At 51.4% G+C, this 18,356-nt stretch overlaps 1 protein-coding gene across 6 annotated transcripts in view; it reads right to left on the reverse strand.

Moving 5' to 3' along the window:
- SH2D4A (SH2 domain containing 4A) overlaps positions 1-18,356 on the reverse strand; it is a 63,752-nt gene that overhangs the window by 33,068 nt on the left and 12,328 nt on the right. For all 6 annotated transcript variants that reach the window (XM_061134585.1, XM_061134588.1, XM_061134584.1 and 3 more), the window contains 2 exons: positions 12,890-13,049; positions 11,452-11,608 (listed from right to left, as the gene is read on the reverse strand). In XM_061134585.1, the coding sequence (XP_060990568.1) occupies positions 11,452-11,608; positions 12,890-13,049 (317 nt within the window). The remainder of the gene's footprint in view (positions 1-11,451; positions 11,609-12,889; positions 13,050-18,356) is intronic.

Here is an 18,356-nt window from a genome sequence, read left to right on the forward strand (position 1 = left end):
AAGTAAAATCCTTGGAAACACAATTACCAGAGCTAGTCAGTGTTATTAGGGCAACGAGTTTCAGATATGAAAGCGTCTCAGAGGCTCCTCTTACATTTAAATCTATTACCATGAATATTCATGTATTTATTATATATAATATAAATACAATATACATAAGGATAGTAATAAAGAATTGTTTATTAAGAGAGTAGTCAGAGCCTTCAAAACGTGGTTCATTTGGGAAGTCTTGACATAAAATAAAATAGGAACTCACCAATAAATAATAATAGAAACTTGGGGCTTCCCTGGTGGCTCAGCGGTAAAGAATCTGCCTGCCAACGCAGGAGACACGGGTTTGATCCCTGACCCAGGAAGATCCCACATGCCCCAGAGCAACTAAGTCCATGAGCCATAATTATTGAGCTTGTGCCCTAGAGGCTGGGAGCACAACTCTTGAGCCCGAGCACCGCAACCAGAGAAAAGCTTGAGCAGCGATCAAGGCCAGGACAGCCTAAAATAAACGAGTAAAATGATTTTTAAAAAATAATAATAGACAGTAGACAAGAATAATAATAATACTGGACAATAGACAAAGTATAGACGTTTATCTGTACTTTACAAAACACCTCTCTGTATGCTATTTCATCTGATTCTCACATCCAACCCAGTGATTTGCAGCTACTTCACCTCCATTTTTCAGACCAGGAAACTGAGCCCCAGAGAGGTCCTCTGACTCGGGGTCTGTATCTTTTTCCCCAACATACGCTCTCCCAGTGAGGCAGACAAATGAATCAACGCCAGCATCACCGGCACAGCCCAGCATGATAACGTACAACTCTCAACACCAGAACTATTCCTCTCTTTTGTAATTCACTTTATATTAAGTTATTTATATAACATACTTCTTTTAAAACTCCAACAGCTTAAATGGCTTTTGGGGCTTCCCTGGTGGCTCAGATGGTAAAGAATTTGCCTGCAATGCAGGAGATCCAGGTTTGATCCCTGGGTCAGGAAGATCCCCTGGAGAAGGGAATGGCAATCCACTCCAGTATTCTTGCCTGGAAAACCCCAAGGACAAGGAGCTTGGCTGGCTACAGTTCATGTGGTCGAAGAGTTGGACATGACGTGGCAACTAACATTTTCACTTTTTAATTTCAAGGGCTTAGGAGTCTGTGAATGTAGCTTATATAAAATTTTATTCTACAAACTACCATGAAATTCTATTACAGTTACACAAAATCAGCTTGGGAAACTGTGTAACTCTGATTATGGCTCCACTCTTGAGTTAATAAAATGGTCCCACTTAATTCCTCAACTGTTTTTACTTGGAATACTCAATACTTTCTCACAAAAAATAATACTGAAATGCTTCCTTCATGTAGCCTAGGAGGGAACAGACATCAAGGGACATGGTTAGTTGTTTGGGATTTTATCTCTCTTTTTTGTTCACACCCAACTCAACCCTCAAAATTCCACTTGCATTTCAGGAGTACATCTCCCCTCCTGTTTGCAGTGGTTTCCTCATTACTAGTCCCTCCGGGGGCAGACTAGAGCCAGCTGCCCCGCGAGGGCTCCACCAAGCCCCGGCACAGGGCATCTACCCCTCGGAGGAGGCGGGCTCTGCACCCGCATACTACCCTCCAAGGTTAAGCCACCGAGGGAGCTATGCTAACGTTACTTTTCACTCTTCTTTTATAATTTTATTTATTTTTGGCTGTGCTGGGTCTTCGTGGCTGCACAAGCTTTTCTCTGGTTGCGGCGAGTGGGGGCTACTCCCCGGGTGCAGTATGCGGGCTCCTCACCGTGGAGGCCTCTCATTTCAGAGTGCAGGCCCCAGGGCGCGCGGGAGTCAGCAGCTGCGGCCCAGCGCCGGCTCAGGAGGTGTGGTGCGTGGGCTCAGATGCTCCTCCGCATGTGGTATCTTCCCGCATCACGGATTGAACCCGTGTCTCCTGCTTGGCAGGGCGACCCTTTCCCACTGAGCCGGAGAAGTCCTACTTTTCACTCTCAATAGAAAGCCTGTGCCACAGACAACCCCAAACTCTGGGTGCCAGACAGCAGCGCCTCGAGACGGGCAAGAGTCCAAGAGGAAAAACCAAGCATTTTCTTTTCCATCCTGTCCAAGTGGTCTGATCGCAACATGTTGTTTCTGAGTCTCTCCTTTACGAAGACAAGCAACCGAAATTCAGCTTCAGAGAATTACTGGTGACCGAGCAGACAGCAAGCTTAACAACTTTGCTCTGGGAGGGACGAGGGAGGGAAGGAGGCAGGGAAACCTGAGAGGAAGGCTTTCATCACGTCTGAACATCATCTTACAGGTACTGCTTCACTGCTCTCAATGGAGGGGAACGTCACCTATGAGTCAGAGTAACACCTCAAAACACAGCTGGACACCACACCTTTTCAAGGCCAACTTTACAGTCAAAGTGCACATTTTAGTGGCATGTTCTTTCATCGGTTGCTTTAGTGAAATGACAGGTGCAAAAGCAGGTACCAGAGCCTTGGGCAGTGTGGGAGGGGTGTGTGTGTGTGTGTGTGTGTGTGTGTGTATGTGCACCATAGGAGTGGAAAGGCAAGCGGTCTCATCTCCAGCTCCATGTGGTTAAAGAAGATACAACATATGACAGGAAAGAGTCTTGCTCAAGGATTTTTTAATATGCTAGCTTCAAGGTCTTTTTCTCTTTTTTTGGAATGCTTTGAATTCCAGATGTTTGTGTTTTAACTTTTTTTTTTCAATCTCCTGTTTTGTAACATGGTCCACTATGAAGGCCATTTCTGTAAAAACAAGTAATTCTCTGGAAACAAAATCTAAAAGTGAGCAGATAGTTTTATTCGAGGTCCTCTTTGGGGCAAGGACAGTCGGTCTACTGACGGAGAGTCAGTCCCCAGCCTACAAATCACCTGTTGCAGACACACACAAGGGCTTACCTTTGAATTAGCACCCCAGCCACCCCTCTCCCGACCACGTTCAGGCCTGTCCTGCTCCCTCGCATATTCTCCTGCAGGGAGGGGTTAAACACTGGCTGTTTCGGGGGGATGGGAGGCTGTCAACATGGGGGGTCCCTAGGGGTCTCTGCTCAGCAGAGGGGTGCTCCTGGTTCTGCCTGAACTCCCCCGGGGAGGGCGCCTGTTCGCACGGTGCAGCTCCTGCCATTTTCTCGGGCTCCGATTAAGTCCCCATCAGACTTGTCTCTGCCTGAGAACGGCCTCTGCTTCCCAACCTGCCTGTCTCAGAACCCGGCTGGGTGACAGATAAGTTCTGATATTTATCATCATCTCCCGGTCAGCGACAGACTCTGAGCAATGCTGGAGTGTTTGCTGTCCTCCACCGAGAACCACAACACACTCTCACTAAATGTTAAGCAGACCATCAGTTCTGAGTCTCCCAAGTGCTGTCACCACTGCCAAGAACAAGGACAGGGCAGGTACTCTGCAGAAGGCAACAGCTTTCAGAATAAATGCCATGCAGTCAGCTCTGATCGAGGCATCTTTTCTGCCTTGTCAACTGCGCAAGGCACACAGACTCCACCTGCCTCCACCCTCTCTGAAAAATGACAAGGACCACGACTGTGCTCGTGGTGAGAACAGCATCTTGTAACTGAAGGACTTCAGGGGACAGTTCTTGCTGCTTCCAGGAGGTAAGATTAGGAAAGCATCTGCATACTGTTTCAGCTTCCTTTGTAAAGAAACATTGCTAATTTAATCCTTATTTTATGGCGGGAACTGATCCCTCTAGCATGACAGAGCTGCTTCAAAGGGGGGAACCCCCATTCCCAGACCAGCAGTCTTCTATTGTGTCAGCTCTACGGTTTCAAGGAATCTGGTACTTAATCAGCCAGTCTTACTTTCAGCTATCCATTTATTAAAATGAAAATTTTAAGTTAACATAAATATATTCTTAAAAAAAAACATTTTGTAAAGATTATCTTGAGTGATAAAGATACTGAACCCCAAGTTTTCTAAATCCTAAAGCAGGGATCAGACAACTCTCCTGAAATCCCCTAGACTTGCTTCTCATAAGGACAAAGCAGAAAGTCTCCACCCTCAGAACTGAGGCACATCTTTCATTGTTCTAGAAGACATCTCCTTGGATAAAGCCATCTGCAGATGAAGGTATAAAATAAGGCATTGTTCCATTGGTACAGAACGATCCAGTTGCAGACCTAAAGATTGGGCTGTTCACTGCTCTGGTTCCATGGAAGGAAGGGTACAGGTTTCTACATTTTTTGTATGCAAGGAGATTAACTACGCCCAGGTAGGCAAAGAGATACGGGTTTGAGCCTGGGGGTGGAGGGCTGTGGGGAAAAGCTCAGGATACGACAGCCAGTTGACTAGGGAGGACGTAATTTCTACTTTATTTCCAGAGAGGAGGCCGGGTTAACCTCGCACTGCACTGCTGGGTTTGGACCTCACGCGCCTGCCCAATTCCCACTCAGATGTCAACGTCCAGTCCCGGGGACATGATTTACCCTGTGAAACTGCACAGACACCATCTTTAACAGCTGCGGCGACCTGAGAAGATAGTCACATTCAGGCCACACAGGCACGAGTGTTGTTTAGGATTGGGAGTATTTAGAGCTGAAATGAAACTCGTGCAGATTTCTCTCTGCAAACAGAGCATCTGCGGACAGGGGAGGAGAGCTGCAATCCATTAGTGATGTCTGTGAGGACAGGGCACTAGGAGGAGGCCCTGGCTGCGGGGAGGAGAGCTGTGATCCATTAGTGATGTCTGTGAGGAAGGGCACAAGGAGGAGGGGGCCCTGGCTGCCGGGAGGAGAGCTGCGATCCATTAGTGATGTCTGTGAGGACAGGGCACAAGGAGGAGGGGGCCCTGGCTGCCGGGAGGAGAGCTGCAATCCATTAGTGATGTCTGTGAGGACAGGGCACAAGGAGGAGGGGGCCCTGGCTGCCGGGAGGAGAGCTGCAATCCATTAGTGATGTCTGTGAGGACAGTGCGCAAGGAGGAGGGGGCCCTGGCTGTGGGGAGGAGAGCTGTGATCCATTAGTGATGTCTGTGCGGACAGGGCACAAGGAGGAGGGGGCCCTGGCTGCGGGCAGGAGAGCTGCGATCCATTGGTGATGTCTGTGAGGACAGGGCACAAGAAGGAGGGGGCCCTGGCTGCGGGCAGGAGAACTGCGATCCATTAGTGATGTCTGTGCGGACAGGGCAGCAGGCGGAGGAGGCCCTGCCTGCGGGGAGGAGAGCTGCGATCCATTGGTGATGTCTGTGCAGGTGCAGGCGTAGGAGCGGTCTCGTGCTCTGTGACTGACAGACCATTTAAACGCCTCTCAACTGGATCTACATATGTTTCCCTCAGAGTGTGCTCACTCACTCGTGTCCAACTCTTGGCCACCCCATGGACTGAGGCCCGCCAGGCTCCTCTGTCCATGGGATTCTCCGGGCAAGAATACTGGAGTGGGGTGCCATCTCCTCCTACAGAGGAACCCTCAGAAGGTAAGCATTTCAAAAATATGTCTTGTTCTAATCCATCCTTGTGCATTAAAAAAAAATTTTCAGGGTCTTAATTTTTAAATTTGCTTGTAATCTTTAAATTTGTAGTCATGAGGTAATTTTCTAAAAGGGAATTTGTTATGGGTGAACTTGATTTAATAAAAATCAAATGTAAACATTTGCATTTACACTAAAAATATCCAAAGTAGACTAGTCAGTCATTATAAAATGTACTATGTGATGCTATTAAGTAACTAGTCAATACAATGTATATTAGTTTATATAAATAGATGGGTGGATAAGTAGGGAGGCAGGTCAGATGGATGGATGGATGGATGGATAGATAGCTTTTGGATGACTAACACGTGCTCATATAGTAAAAAAAAAATTATTGCTAATAAAGATAAATACTACATGTCCGACTCTTCTCGACCCCATGGACTGTAGCCTACCAGGCTCCTCCGTCCATGGAATTTAACAGGCAAGAACACTGGAGTGGGTTGCCATTTCCTTCTCCAGGGGATCTTCCTGACCTAGGGATCAAACCCGGGTCTCTCGCACTGCAAGCAGATGCTTTACCATCTGAGCCACCAGTGATTTGGATACATATTCATTAAAAAGTTATATTTTTCAAATACTGGGCGGAAGAAGCCTCTCACTTTACAGATAAGGAAAAACAAAATCCTGCAGACACAGTGAGAATGAAAGCCCAGTTCTTCTGAGTACATTTACCATGTTTGCTCTCATTATGTTACCATCGCACAAAAGTCTATGCCAAGTCCACAATCCCTTATTACCAGTTCTGAAATCCAACAAGTTCTGAATGTACACAACTTATCCTGAGGAGAAAACGTGACCTGGACTACCATGAGGCCATTTACAGTATTTACCCTCACTGATTAGAGTGTAACTAAGCCCTACTAGGGGGACACATATTACACAGTATAGACACAGCATTTCTCTTATAAAATCTGAAAAAATCAGAAATCTAAAACGCATCTTGCCCAGGGATTTGGATAACGGAGGGCAGGCCAGTACTGCTGAGCCCTCCGCCTTCAGGGTGTGGTGGGCAGTAAAAGTCAAAGTTGCTCAGTCATGTCTGACTCTTTGCGACCCCACGGACTATACAGCTCGTGAAATTCTCCAGGCCAGAATATTGGAGTGGGTAGCCTTTCCCTCCTCCAGGGGATCTTCCCAACCCAGGGATCTAACCCAGGTCTCCCATACTGAAGGTGGATTCTTTACCAGCTGAGTCAACATGGACGGAAAGGTATGCTTTTAATTTCTGGGGCTCAAAAAAAAGGCAGGTATTTTTAATTCCTGGGGCTTCCATGGTGGCTCAGTGGTAAAGAATCCGTCTGCCAATGCAGGAGACGTGAGTTCGATCCCTGGGTCAGGAAGATCCCCTGGAGAAGGGAATGGCAACCCACTCCAGTATTTTTGCCCAGAGGCCCATGGACGAAGGAGCCTGGCGGGCTACAGTCCATGGGGTCCCCAAAGAATCGGTCACAACTTAGCGACTGAACAACCACAATTTTTAATCTCCAGTTTTTATGGAGGAGAAGACGGAGGCTCCAAGAGGTTCTGAGATTTGTCTGCCGGCCCTCGGGAGAAGCCGGGTCTCACAGACTCAGCGCTGCCAGGCGCAGGTAGACACCACGCGGTCTGGCCGAGGCAGCGGCAGGGCTGGGTTGTCAGCTGTGAGGATGCCGCCTGGATCTGCCCTCCACTCCCTGCTCACTCCCTCCCCTTTCTCTTTCTCCCTGTTTTCTTATAGAAGAAAGTCTACTGTTTAATTTGAAAGCCAATAACATCTGGATCTAAAGCATTCCTGCTCTAGGAGGAAAAAAAGCAAAACCTCGAATCCCCAGGGTGTGATTGATGGCGAGGGTGCAGCCGGTTTGTCCCCAGCAGAAGAGGGCGGAGCCCCGCCTCTAACACAGGCCGCGCCTCTAACACAGGCCCCGCCCAGCCACGGGCCTGCCCCCTCCACTCTGAGAACACACCGGCTTTCAGATCCCAGACTGCGGCTCTGAGGATGGAGTGGGATCCTGAAGCCAAGTCCTCCGGCAGCTGTCCAGGGATACCTTCACGTAAAGGGTCAAATTCCTCACCCCAGCCAGGATCGCCCCAGCTATCCGCACAAAAGCAAACCTGCCCTTTCACCAAAGAATATCCAGGGATCCTGGCTACACCCTTAGGATGTGTTGTTTCCGCCTCTTGGCATCCTCTTAAAGTGATTTCGTCTTATTCAAAATATTAGTGGGTAAAGAGAGCAGATGGGGCTTTTCTGATGGCTTAGAAGGTAAAGAATCCGCCTGCAATGCAGGAGACCCAGGTTCAGTCCCTGGGTTGGGAAGATTCCCCTGGAGGAGGAAATAGCAGTCTGCTCCAGTATTCTTGCCACAAGAGTCCCGTGGACAGAGGAGCCTGTCGGGCTACAGTCCATGCTGTTGCAAAGAGCTGGACACAGCTGAGCGACTAACACTTTCATTTTCAAAGAGAGTGGACAATGAAGGATTAACAGTGGGATTTGCCCTGAGTCCTACACAGGCCCAAAGGGGCCGCAGACTACATGTCTCCCACCATATCTGCCACCTCCATACTTTCATAAGACAATCAGGGCAGAGCTGAAAAGGCACTGGCGGGTACAAATGCAGGGGCCCAGTCCACTCCTGTTGTTCAGTCGCTAAGTCGTGTCCGACTCTTTGTGACTTCATGGACTGCAGCACACCCGGCTTCCCTGTCCTCCACTGTCTCCCGGAGTTTGCTCAGATTCTTATCCACTGAGTCGGTGATGCCATCCAACCATCTCATCCTCTGTGGTCCCCTTCTGCTGTCCTCAGTCTTTCCCAGCATGAGGGTCTTTTCCAGTGAGTCAGCTCTTCTCACCCAGGTGGCCAAAGATTGGAGCTTTTTATGATTCTGGAAAATCGATTGTTCTTTAAATCCTCCCATGGTTATTCAGATAAGCATTATGATCACAGACTTCAATAAAAATGCTTGATAGTTTTTCTTTTCATAATAAATTTTAGGCCTTGTGTAGACAATGAAATTTTAAAGACATGACAATATCTTTTTCAATAAAAAGATACTATACTATTTAACCATAGATACTATGGTTAAATTTATATATTTTCTTGGGCTCCAAAATCACTGCTGACAGGGACTGCAGCCATGAAATTAAAAGACGATTGCTCCTTAGGAGAAAAGCTATGACAAATCTGGACAGTGAATTAAAAAGCAGAGACATCACTTTGCCAACAAAGGTTCCTATAGTCAGAGCTAGGGTTTTTCCAGGAGTCATATACAGATGTGAAAGCTGAACCACAAAAAAGGCTAAGCACTAAAGAACTGATGCTTTCAAATTGTGGTGCTGGAGAAGACTCTTGAGAGTCCCTTAGACTACAAGATCAAATAAGTCAATCCTAAAGGAAATCAACCCTGAATATTTACTGGAAGGACTGATGCTGAAGCTTCAATAATTTGGCCACCTGATGCAACGAGCCAACTCATTGGAAAAGACCCTGATGCTGGGGAAGATCGAAGGCAAAAGGAGAAGAGTGTGGCAGAGGATGAGATGGTTAAATAGCAACACTCACTCAATGGACATCAATCTGAGAGAACTCTGGGAGATAGTGAAGGACAGGGAAGCCCGGTGTGATGCAGTCCATGGGATCACAAAGAGTCAGACACAACTTAGCAACTGAACAACAATGGTTAAGTTACGGCTGCAACACAGAAATCTTTACAGCGCAAGTCTGGACTGCATTCTGGAAACACGCATTGTCTCGGTCTCTCACCAGAGTTCTTTCCCAAGGAGCAGATCTGGAGAAGACAACGAATCTGTACATTGGAATTATGACGGGAGTGGGAGTTAAAGCAGATATATGAAAACAAGGACTTTCAGAGATTCAGGGGCAGATTAGTCTCTCCGGGCATTAGTTTATGCATGTGCCACACAGAAATCACACTCATGTCATAAAATGAAATAATTCCATGAGAAAAAGCTTTGCAAACTCTAAATCAAAATGTGTGGATTTTACTCTTTTATATAAAATCAGCTTCCCTGGCAGCTCAGATGGTAAGGAATCTGCCTGCAATGCAGATCTGGGTTCAATCCCTGGGTGGGGAAGATACCCTGGAGAAAGAAATGGCAACCCACTCCAGTATTCCTGCTTGGAGAATCCCATGGACAGAGGAGCCTGATGGGCTTACAGTCCACAGGTCCCAAAGAGTCGGACATGACTTGGCAACTAAGCGCACATATAAAATCAACTTACATCTCCACCTCAAGGTGCATGAGAGATCCTTGACGTTTCTAAACCAGACTCAGACTAGTCTTTATGGCTAATGTATGCTGATGCAGGGCAGAAACCGACATAATCTGGTAAAGCAATTATCCTTCATTAAAAAAACAAACAAACAGCAACTCCTTCAGCATTTGGTTCCTGTTTATGCTGATGACACTCTCATGCCCCTAGGCGTACAAGCTTGGAAACCTGTGCTAGAGACCGCGATCTGATGCAAGAATGCAAGACCTACTCTGATGCAAGAATGGTCAGTTCCTCTGAAAAGAATCTGCTCAGGTCAGCCCCTTGCTCAGAAATCATTGACAACTGGCAACCGTTCTTGCACAACAGGTCGCCCCCAAGACCCTCCCCATCTGGCCCCATCCACCCTTCACTCCATCACTGCCTCTGCACGCCAGCCACCCCAGCCACACAGCCCTGCCCAGCGGTCTCTCTGCTGGAACCTCCAGCCCCAGGCACCCTGTGTGGTCACCTCCAGCTCCGAGTCCCCTGCAGAGCTGTTCTGCCCGCCCTGGTGATGCTCACATCCTCGGGCTAAGAGCACAGAAACACACCCCGGTCCTTGGACCACTGCTTCCACTTGAAATGACACTTTATGTGAAGTCTCTCTTGCTTCCTCAGTTATGAAGTCCACAACAGCAGTGATTCCTATTTTCACTCCTGCAGTGTGATCTCAGTCCTGGGACATAACGGTACTTGTTCACTGAACGAGTAAATCAATCCATCTTGGGGTCTTCTCCTCCATGTACCCCCCATCCCTGCTCAACACTCTCCAAGAAGTAGAGAGCACATACAGCGCCAGAAGGCCAGAGCTCTCGCAGAAACCAGGCCGCTGCAAATCCCCTGCTAGCCCTCCGGGTAATTAAGTTCTTGGCAGAAGAAATAACCTCATCATCTAGTTTTATTATTCTTCCAAAGCACAATCCCAGAAGCAAATTGCGTTTGAGCTCTTGTAAACCATCTGACACCCAGAGAATTCATTCTAGCTCCGAGGACAGAGCTCTTGTTGTGTAGAGGACAACAGCCGTCCCAACAAACCAGGCAGACCCCATGAAACCAACGGGCCCCGACGCTTCGTCCTCAACAAAAGGGGTCAGGGCAGCCCCTTGCTCAAAAATCATTGACAACTGCCAACCGTTCTTGCACAACAGGTCGCCCCCAAGACGCTCCCTGTCCGGCCCCATCCACCCTTCACTCCATCATTGGGGTGAAGCGGGGGTTACTCATGAGGACACAGTCTAGATTCCAGAGGAGCCGGTGTTCCAGGCCCAGCAAACCGCAGCCATAAGTGGCAGACCCGGCCCTGCCCGCCCTGGTGAGGAGAGTTGGCTGCGGTCTGTCCACGCCAGTCCCGGAGGCCACGGGACCAGGAGATCCGCCGTCCACCAGCTGGCCCTTCGAGAAAGACCCTGCAGACCCGTTACAGAAAAATGTAACAGGAAAAAATAACCCTGGGGATGTCTTAACGATGCACAGTTTTCTATTTAGAGTTCTCTCCTCACACCTTCTCTCATGCAGAGGGGGCTCTATGTTGTTTCTGAAGAAGCAGGTGAGTCCATCCCCCTAAGGAATAACCGCAGGGCCTTCCAGGCGGGAGCAACCTTCCCCAGAAAAGCCCAATGAGGATCCTGACGCCCCGGGGCCCCGACACCTCTGTCTCCCCGACGTGAAGTTCCGCACACTTTACAGACGTGAAAGACTCACAGGCGCTTTCTGCTCTGCGAGGGGCGCAGCCTGCCCGCAGCCTCGGCCTGGCGTCCCCGTCTCCGCCGCCTTCTCCCCCACGTTCCCGGGCGCCCGCCCCTCGGAGGACGGCGGCTTTGGTTTCGAGCTGCTGCTGAGCTCTCCGGGCTGAGCTTTTCTGAAGAGAAACAAACGTGGAATTATCAAAACACATCCTGCAGTAAAAAGACAAGCTTTCCCCCAAGTGGATGTCTACGTTCAAACGATGGGAACGGCGCTGACGGCAGGCTGAGCCCTTGCGAGGCACTTAAAGACGTGAACCAAGTCCTCACAGCAGCCCTGCGGGGATGGTGCGGTCATCCTGGCTTTGCTAAAAGAGGCTCAGGATAACCATTATCCCGCATCCAAGGCCTGGCAGCGGCCAGGACTGGAATCCAGGTCTGCCCGGCTCCTGAATCAAAAGTTGAACAGCCTTCTTTCTGTTCGTGAACAGAACAGAGCGCAACAGAGCACACAGCCTTCACGTCCTCAGCAGCACAGAGTCCCTTTTTTATCCTGTGCGCCCACCTACGGCTGTGAAGTCACAGCCCTGGGGCATGGGACAGAGGCCCCGTCTGCTCCTGTGTCTCCTCTCATGCAGGGCTGCCCACACTCAGGGCGGGGGGCCCAGAAGCCACCCTAGCACCCGGCAGAGGGGACCCACATCCTGCCCCGAGTCTGCCACCCAAGTGACCTTCCTGTGTCTGCAGTTGGTCTCACCCAGCACCTCCTCACTGTCTACAGAATAAGATCCAGAGTCCTAAACCTGGCCTTCGAGGCACGTGAGACCCCGACCCCCATCACCTGCGTGCACCCCAAACACGCAGGACGATTCACCATCATCCCACATATCAAATATACTCTATCGAGGAGCCCTGATGACCTCCTGCCTGCCTTTTCCCACCTGACCTCCTGCAAGCTGGAAAACTACTTACCTTTCCAGGTTCTCCCCCTGGGATCAGGATGGGAGCCCCTGCCTGGTCTGAGTCACAGCGCACACACAGCCTGCGTGGCCGCCTGTTTCTCCTCCTGGACTGCAAGCTCCCGGTCTGTCCCTGAGAGCCTGGCATGGACAGACCCACCTCGGGCCTGCTCTCCTCAGCGGCGGCCCTGGAGCCTGAAGCCTGAGGGGGCCCCAGAGCCTCACTCACTCCCGCAACTACGCTGCTCTTGCTCAACGTTAGGGAAGCCCAGGGTCACAGGGAACCTCATCCACAATGTCCCAATGGGGATGCAGGACAGCCGACGTGGTGGCATCGTGAGTGAAGGGGGTCCCCCAAGGTCAGAAGGGAGAACTTTCCAGAAACTGGATGCCACCACGTGCCCTCGAGGCCCACCTGGCCCTCCTGCAGGCTCTACCAGCCAAGAGGCTCTACCAGCTCTACCACCTGGCTGGCTCTCCCGGCCCGCGGGTCCACACCTGAGCTCCGCCGTCTCCCGCTCGGCCTTCAGCCTCGCCCTCTCCGCAAGGATCTCATCACAGATCACATCGTAGGGTTTGTCCAGGTGGTGTTCGCCCATCACCCAGACCCAGACCTCCTTGTCGGCTCCCAGTTTCCAGTGAACGGATTTGCTGTTGTCTGCAAGCAAAACAAGAATCTGGTTTGAGCAAGTATCTTCGGCCGTGGGTTAGGAGGTTTTCCACCGTTCAAGTATTTAAAGATCAGATGAAGCGAAGCACGTCCAACGTGCTCTGAGCAAGCAGCCCCTTCCAGGGCGGTGGCTGGACTGTCCGTTTTAAATCATGATGAGTGTGGGTTCTGCACATGCCCTTTTTATAAGTGAAGACCCGAGATGGGAAGACCACTGTCTGTGTTATCTCTAGGGTAACGAAGCCAACATCAGACACGTGAACCTCTGAAGCCTAAGAATCTCCCTGCAACCCAGCTGCTCTTGGGCACGGCGTGTCCACCATCTTCCTAGGATTCACTGCTGGGTCCAAGGCATGCATTTTAGAGTCACACCAGCTTTGCTTTAAACCCTAGCCCTGCCACTCAGCCGTACAACTTGGACAAATCATTTAATCTCCCTAAGCCTCAGTTTCTTGTCCACACAACGGGAACGCTAACGTCCACTCCGGAGGACAGCCGTGGGGGGAGGCAGCCGTGGGGGCAGGTCCCCGGGTGTCTGACACACGACGGCACTCAGCAGAGGTGGGTACAACTGCTCCTCTGTGCTGTTGACGGACGTGGCAGCTAAGAGACTCCCATCAGCCGTGAGAGACGACGCGCCCGGAGTGGGAGACGTGGGGAAGCTCCTAGAATAGCCCCGTTCCCTGCCGGTCGCTGTGTTTACTTTCTAATTCCTGCTCCTCTGACAGGCACATCAGGCTCCCTGACACCCGGGACGGTGGGCCATCCCCTGGAGAAGTCGGAGCGGGGGCAGTCCTAGGTCTGAAGGTCCCGGAGGGGACTCACCAGGGCCGTGAAGGTCCTTAGCTCATTCTCGTCCAAAAGCCTGAGCCTGAGGACACACGCTCACCAGCGCTGCTGAGTGTGTGACGGGGGGCGGCTGCCGGAACGCGGGCCAGGACGGGGAAGGGTTGCGGGAAGCAGAGGCCAACTTCCCATGGAAGAGTCTCCGTCCAGCAGACGGAGGACCAGCGTCCTGTTGTAGACTCAGGACGCGGCCACTCAGGGCCAGCCTAGCTCTTCCTCTGGGCGCCTTCCATCCTCAGGGCCGCAGAGATGCTCTGGGTACAAGGTTCTCAGTAGGACAGTCACGGCGTCCCTGGGGGCTCAGGGGTAAAGAATCCACCTGCCAATGCAGGAGACACGGGTTCGATCCCGGGGCCGGGAAGACCCCCTCCCCATGCCGCGGAGCAGCCAAGCCCGTGCCCCACAGGTCTTGAGTCTGTGGCTTTGTACCCGGGAACCACAACTAGAGAAGCTGCTGCAATGAGAACACACACTGCAACTAGGGAAAAGCCCGTGCAGCAATGAAGACCCCACACAGTCAAAAAGTAAATAAATGAAATTATTAACAATAAATAGGATATTGGGGGGGCAGGGAGGAGGAGTCATACAGTCTGTGCTCAGAGGTGGACGCAGGTATGAGGGCAGGTCAGTCTCAGGTGGGCCCTGGGTGGGGAGGCCGGGTCAGCTCCGGCTCATTGAGATGCCCACAGGTTCCTTCACTGTGGGATGCTGGCGTCCCTCACAAAGCCCCTGTACTGCCTGCTCTGGGGCAGCTAAGAATGTTCCCACTGTGTCCACCTCTCGGTCTTCACCTGACATCCCCCTACCAACGTTCCGGCAGCAGGAGGAAGGTGGTTGGAGATGGCGTGGCCGAGAGCCAGGGGAGGCGGGAGGGGCCCAGGGGTCCCTGCAGCCCCTCTCGGGACAGCAACACACAATCCCCCCAAAACTGTGTCCCAGAGCATAACGCAGGGCACTCGGGTGCATAACTACCGTTGGGGGAGGCCCTGCTCTGGGGGAGAGGAATCCAGAAACCCTACGACACAGGAGGGGCTGAGAAGCAAAGGGGAGGGGCAGCCAAGGGGAGGACAGAGCCCCCATACCTCTGAGGGGGTGGGGGAGGCGTAAGAGACGGCGGCTTTGGGGCCAGAAGGAAGGGGGTTATTGGACCTGTCAGATAGCATCCCTGATGGGAGTCTCTGCTCTAACGGCCCCTCTCCTTCAGGGCAAAGACCCTGGGGTCCTCGGGGGGGTCCACACAGCTCCCTGAACCCGGGGAGGGGGTTTGCCCTGACGCCCTCGGCTTCATGCCAAGACAGGGAGGGCTGTCTCCCACGACATTCCCGTGGCGTCCCTAAGGCTGGCGGGGTGCAGAGCTGGGTGCTGCAGGGTGCAGGGGGTGAGACACCCTCCTGCAGGTCACCAGGGCCTGGGAGAGGAGGGCAGGGCGGCAGGTCACCGACTTGATGAACTTCGCCATCTGTCTGCTTCGTGCCAGGCCCTGAGGTGGATGCGCTGCAGACACTTGCAAACAAGACAGACCAGTCCTGGCTTCCAGGGACTCAAGTTCCAGCTAAAGGAGGCAGGAGCTGAACCACTAGTTAATTACGAAAGTAGCAGGACTGAGACGATGACGTTAGTCACTCAGTCGTGTCTGACTCTTTGCAACCCCATGGACTGTAGCCTGCCAGGCTCCTCTGTCCATGGGATTTTCCAGGCAAGAATACTGGAGTGGGTTGCCATTCCCTTCTCCAGGGGATCTTCCCAAGCCAGGGATCAAACCTGGGTTTCCTGCCTTGCAGGTGGATTTTTTACAGTCTGAGCCACCTGGCTGAGGGAGGGGTGTTAAATTTCTAGAGATGGGGGCAGGTGGGCAGGGGGACATACTCTGTGACCAGGAGAGAGTACGTCCAATGAGGATTCAGAGAAGGCAGGGGGCTTCGAAAGAACAGAGAAGAAATAAGAAGTTCCTGGTGTTCAGCTGGGGAGGATGGGTATGGAATTTAGACAGAGAACAGAGTGGCTTTGGTGCTGGACATGAGGAACAGCATGACCGAAGCCCAGGGACGGGAACCGGTGAGGGGCCATGTGGAACCGGGGTCTCCGCCAGAGCTGGTGAGGCTTGAGAAGCCACCTGGCTGTGGGCTGAGGTCACACAGGGAGCGGACGCCCAGTGACGGGGTTTACGTGGAGGGCCTGTGTGGCATAACTCCAGAAAGCTGTACGAAAACCCCAGTGTTTACGGCACTTTATTTCTCCAGTCCGAGTTTCCTCTTTGATAAAACAGAGGGGATGAGTCTGAACTCACACATACGTGCTCAAAAAGGATTAATTCCATGTTCTTGGTCTGACGGACCAACCAAGAGTCAACAATTGTCAGACATGACACCACAAAACTCCCAGAAGTGAACATAGGCAAAACATTCTCTGACATAAATCATAACTATTTTCCTAGCTTGGTCTCCCAAGGCAAAAGAAATAAAAGCAAAAATAAACAAATGGGACCTAATCAAACTGAGAAGCTTTTGCACAGCAAAGGAAAACCATCAACAAAATGTAAAGACAACCTATGGATTGGGAGAAAATATTTGCAGACAGTGTGACCAACGAGGCTTAATTTCCAAAATAAATGAACAGCTCAATACCAAAAACAAAACAAAACAAAACACCACCCAATCAAAATGTGAGCAGAGAACCTAAATAGATGTTTTTCCGAAGAAGATACCCACATGGCCAACAGGCACATGAAAAGATGTTCAACATCACTAATTATTACAGAATTGCAAATCAGAACTACAATAAGGTATCACCTCACACTGGTCAGAACAGCCATCATCAAAAAGATTACAAATAATAAATGGTGAGAGGGTGTGGAGAAAGGGAAACCCGCCTACACTGTTGGTGGGAACCAAAGTTGGTGCAACCACTATGGAAAAGAGTATGGAGGTTCCTTAAAAAACTAAAGCTACCATGTGACCCAGAAACCCCACTCCTGGGCACACAGGGGACGTCCGCTCACCCTGAGCTGCAGCGTCCACATGCTGCCTGAACTTGCAACACCCCAGGAACTGCCCACCGCTCTGGCTGCTCCTCACAGTCATCCACCTCTGACCCAGAAACCAGAGGGCAAATACCTAGCCGGCAGGGCCTCTGGGATTTAGGTGCTACGGCCGCGTTCCTTCTGACCGATGCCTGTGCCAGGTCTGCCTTGAAATACGTAGAGCATCACCAAGGCTGTTAGTAACCCTACTCGGCCACGAGGAAACCGAGGCTCCGGGAAGGTAAGTTCCTTGTCTGGGATTGTAGAGCTGGTGCAATGGGACCAGAATTCCTTACCTGCCTGTGAGGCAGTAAAACCTGTGTTTAGAGCCACCTCTGATGCACTGTCCAGACTGAAATACCTTTGAGAGCAAAAACAGGAAATCCACCATCAAGAATAGCAGGAAATGAATGTTTGCAGGGCTCTGCTGAGCGAGCTGGGCACGGGGTCACCCTCTCGGCCCTGCAGATCAGGACAGCGCCAGCCCCACGTGTGGTTCCATGAAGACCAAGGCCCAGTCCTGGGCTTCCCTGGTGTCTCTGCAGTGAAGAATCTGCCTGCAATACAGGAGCCGCAGAAGATGCGGGTTCGATCCCTGGGTCGGGAAGATCCCCTGGAGGAGGGCATGGCAACCCATTCCAGTGCCTGGAGAATCCCCATGGACAGAGGAGCCTGGAGGGCTACAGTCCGTGGGGTCGCAAAGAATCGGGACATGACTGAAGGAATTTAGCACAGTGAGGCCCAATCCTACGAGGACTTCCCCGAAGGTAGTGCAGGTAATAATTCTGCGAGCCTGTGTTTTAAAACTTTGAAAATATTTATTCTAGAGACAGAAGGGACAGAAAGGGAGCTGGGGAACCCACAGAGCGCCACCATCCCGGGCAGCAGGTGGTGGCACAGACAAGCGAGTAGGCGACTCAGGGGGAGGCCGGCTGGCCCACGGCTCCAGGGGGTGAGAGGGAGCGTCCGAGTGGGCATCCAAGTCCAGCACTCAACATGTGAGACCAAGGCCGGCACACTATCCAGCCCAGAGTGAGCCCAGAGCGGGCTGGGATTGGCGGCTCAGAGCAGACTCAGATCTGCCGTTCAAACCCGGACTCCACCGGTGACCTGCCCACGTCACTTTCTCTGTTTCCTTACTTGTAAGACTCAGGCGGCGGGCCATGTTCACCTCCCTGGATTCTTACAAAGATTAAATGAAATGTAATCAACACAAGGTTTCTGTCTGGCACTTGCTAACAGACCCGCAGGGTGGTAGGGAGAACCTCCGTGGGATGGAGCAATGCGAGTGTGCTGAGACTGGGAGTAACCAGGGGACTCCCAGGCTTCCGGCTTTGGTGACTCAAAGGAAAGTGGGCCACAGATCATGGTGGAGACAGAGGCAGGAGCAGGCCTGGGGGGCAGGGGGGAGAGCTGGGATGATGCCGAAG

The sequence above is a fragment of the Dama dama genome, chromosome 32, assembly GCF_033118175.1.
Source record: "Dama dama isolate Ldn47 chromosome 32, ASM3311817v1, whole genome shotgun sequence".
Taxonomy (NCBI): Eukaryota; Metazoa; Chordata; class Mammalia; order Artiodactyla; family Cervidae; genus Dama; species Dama dama.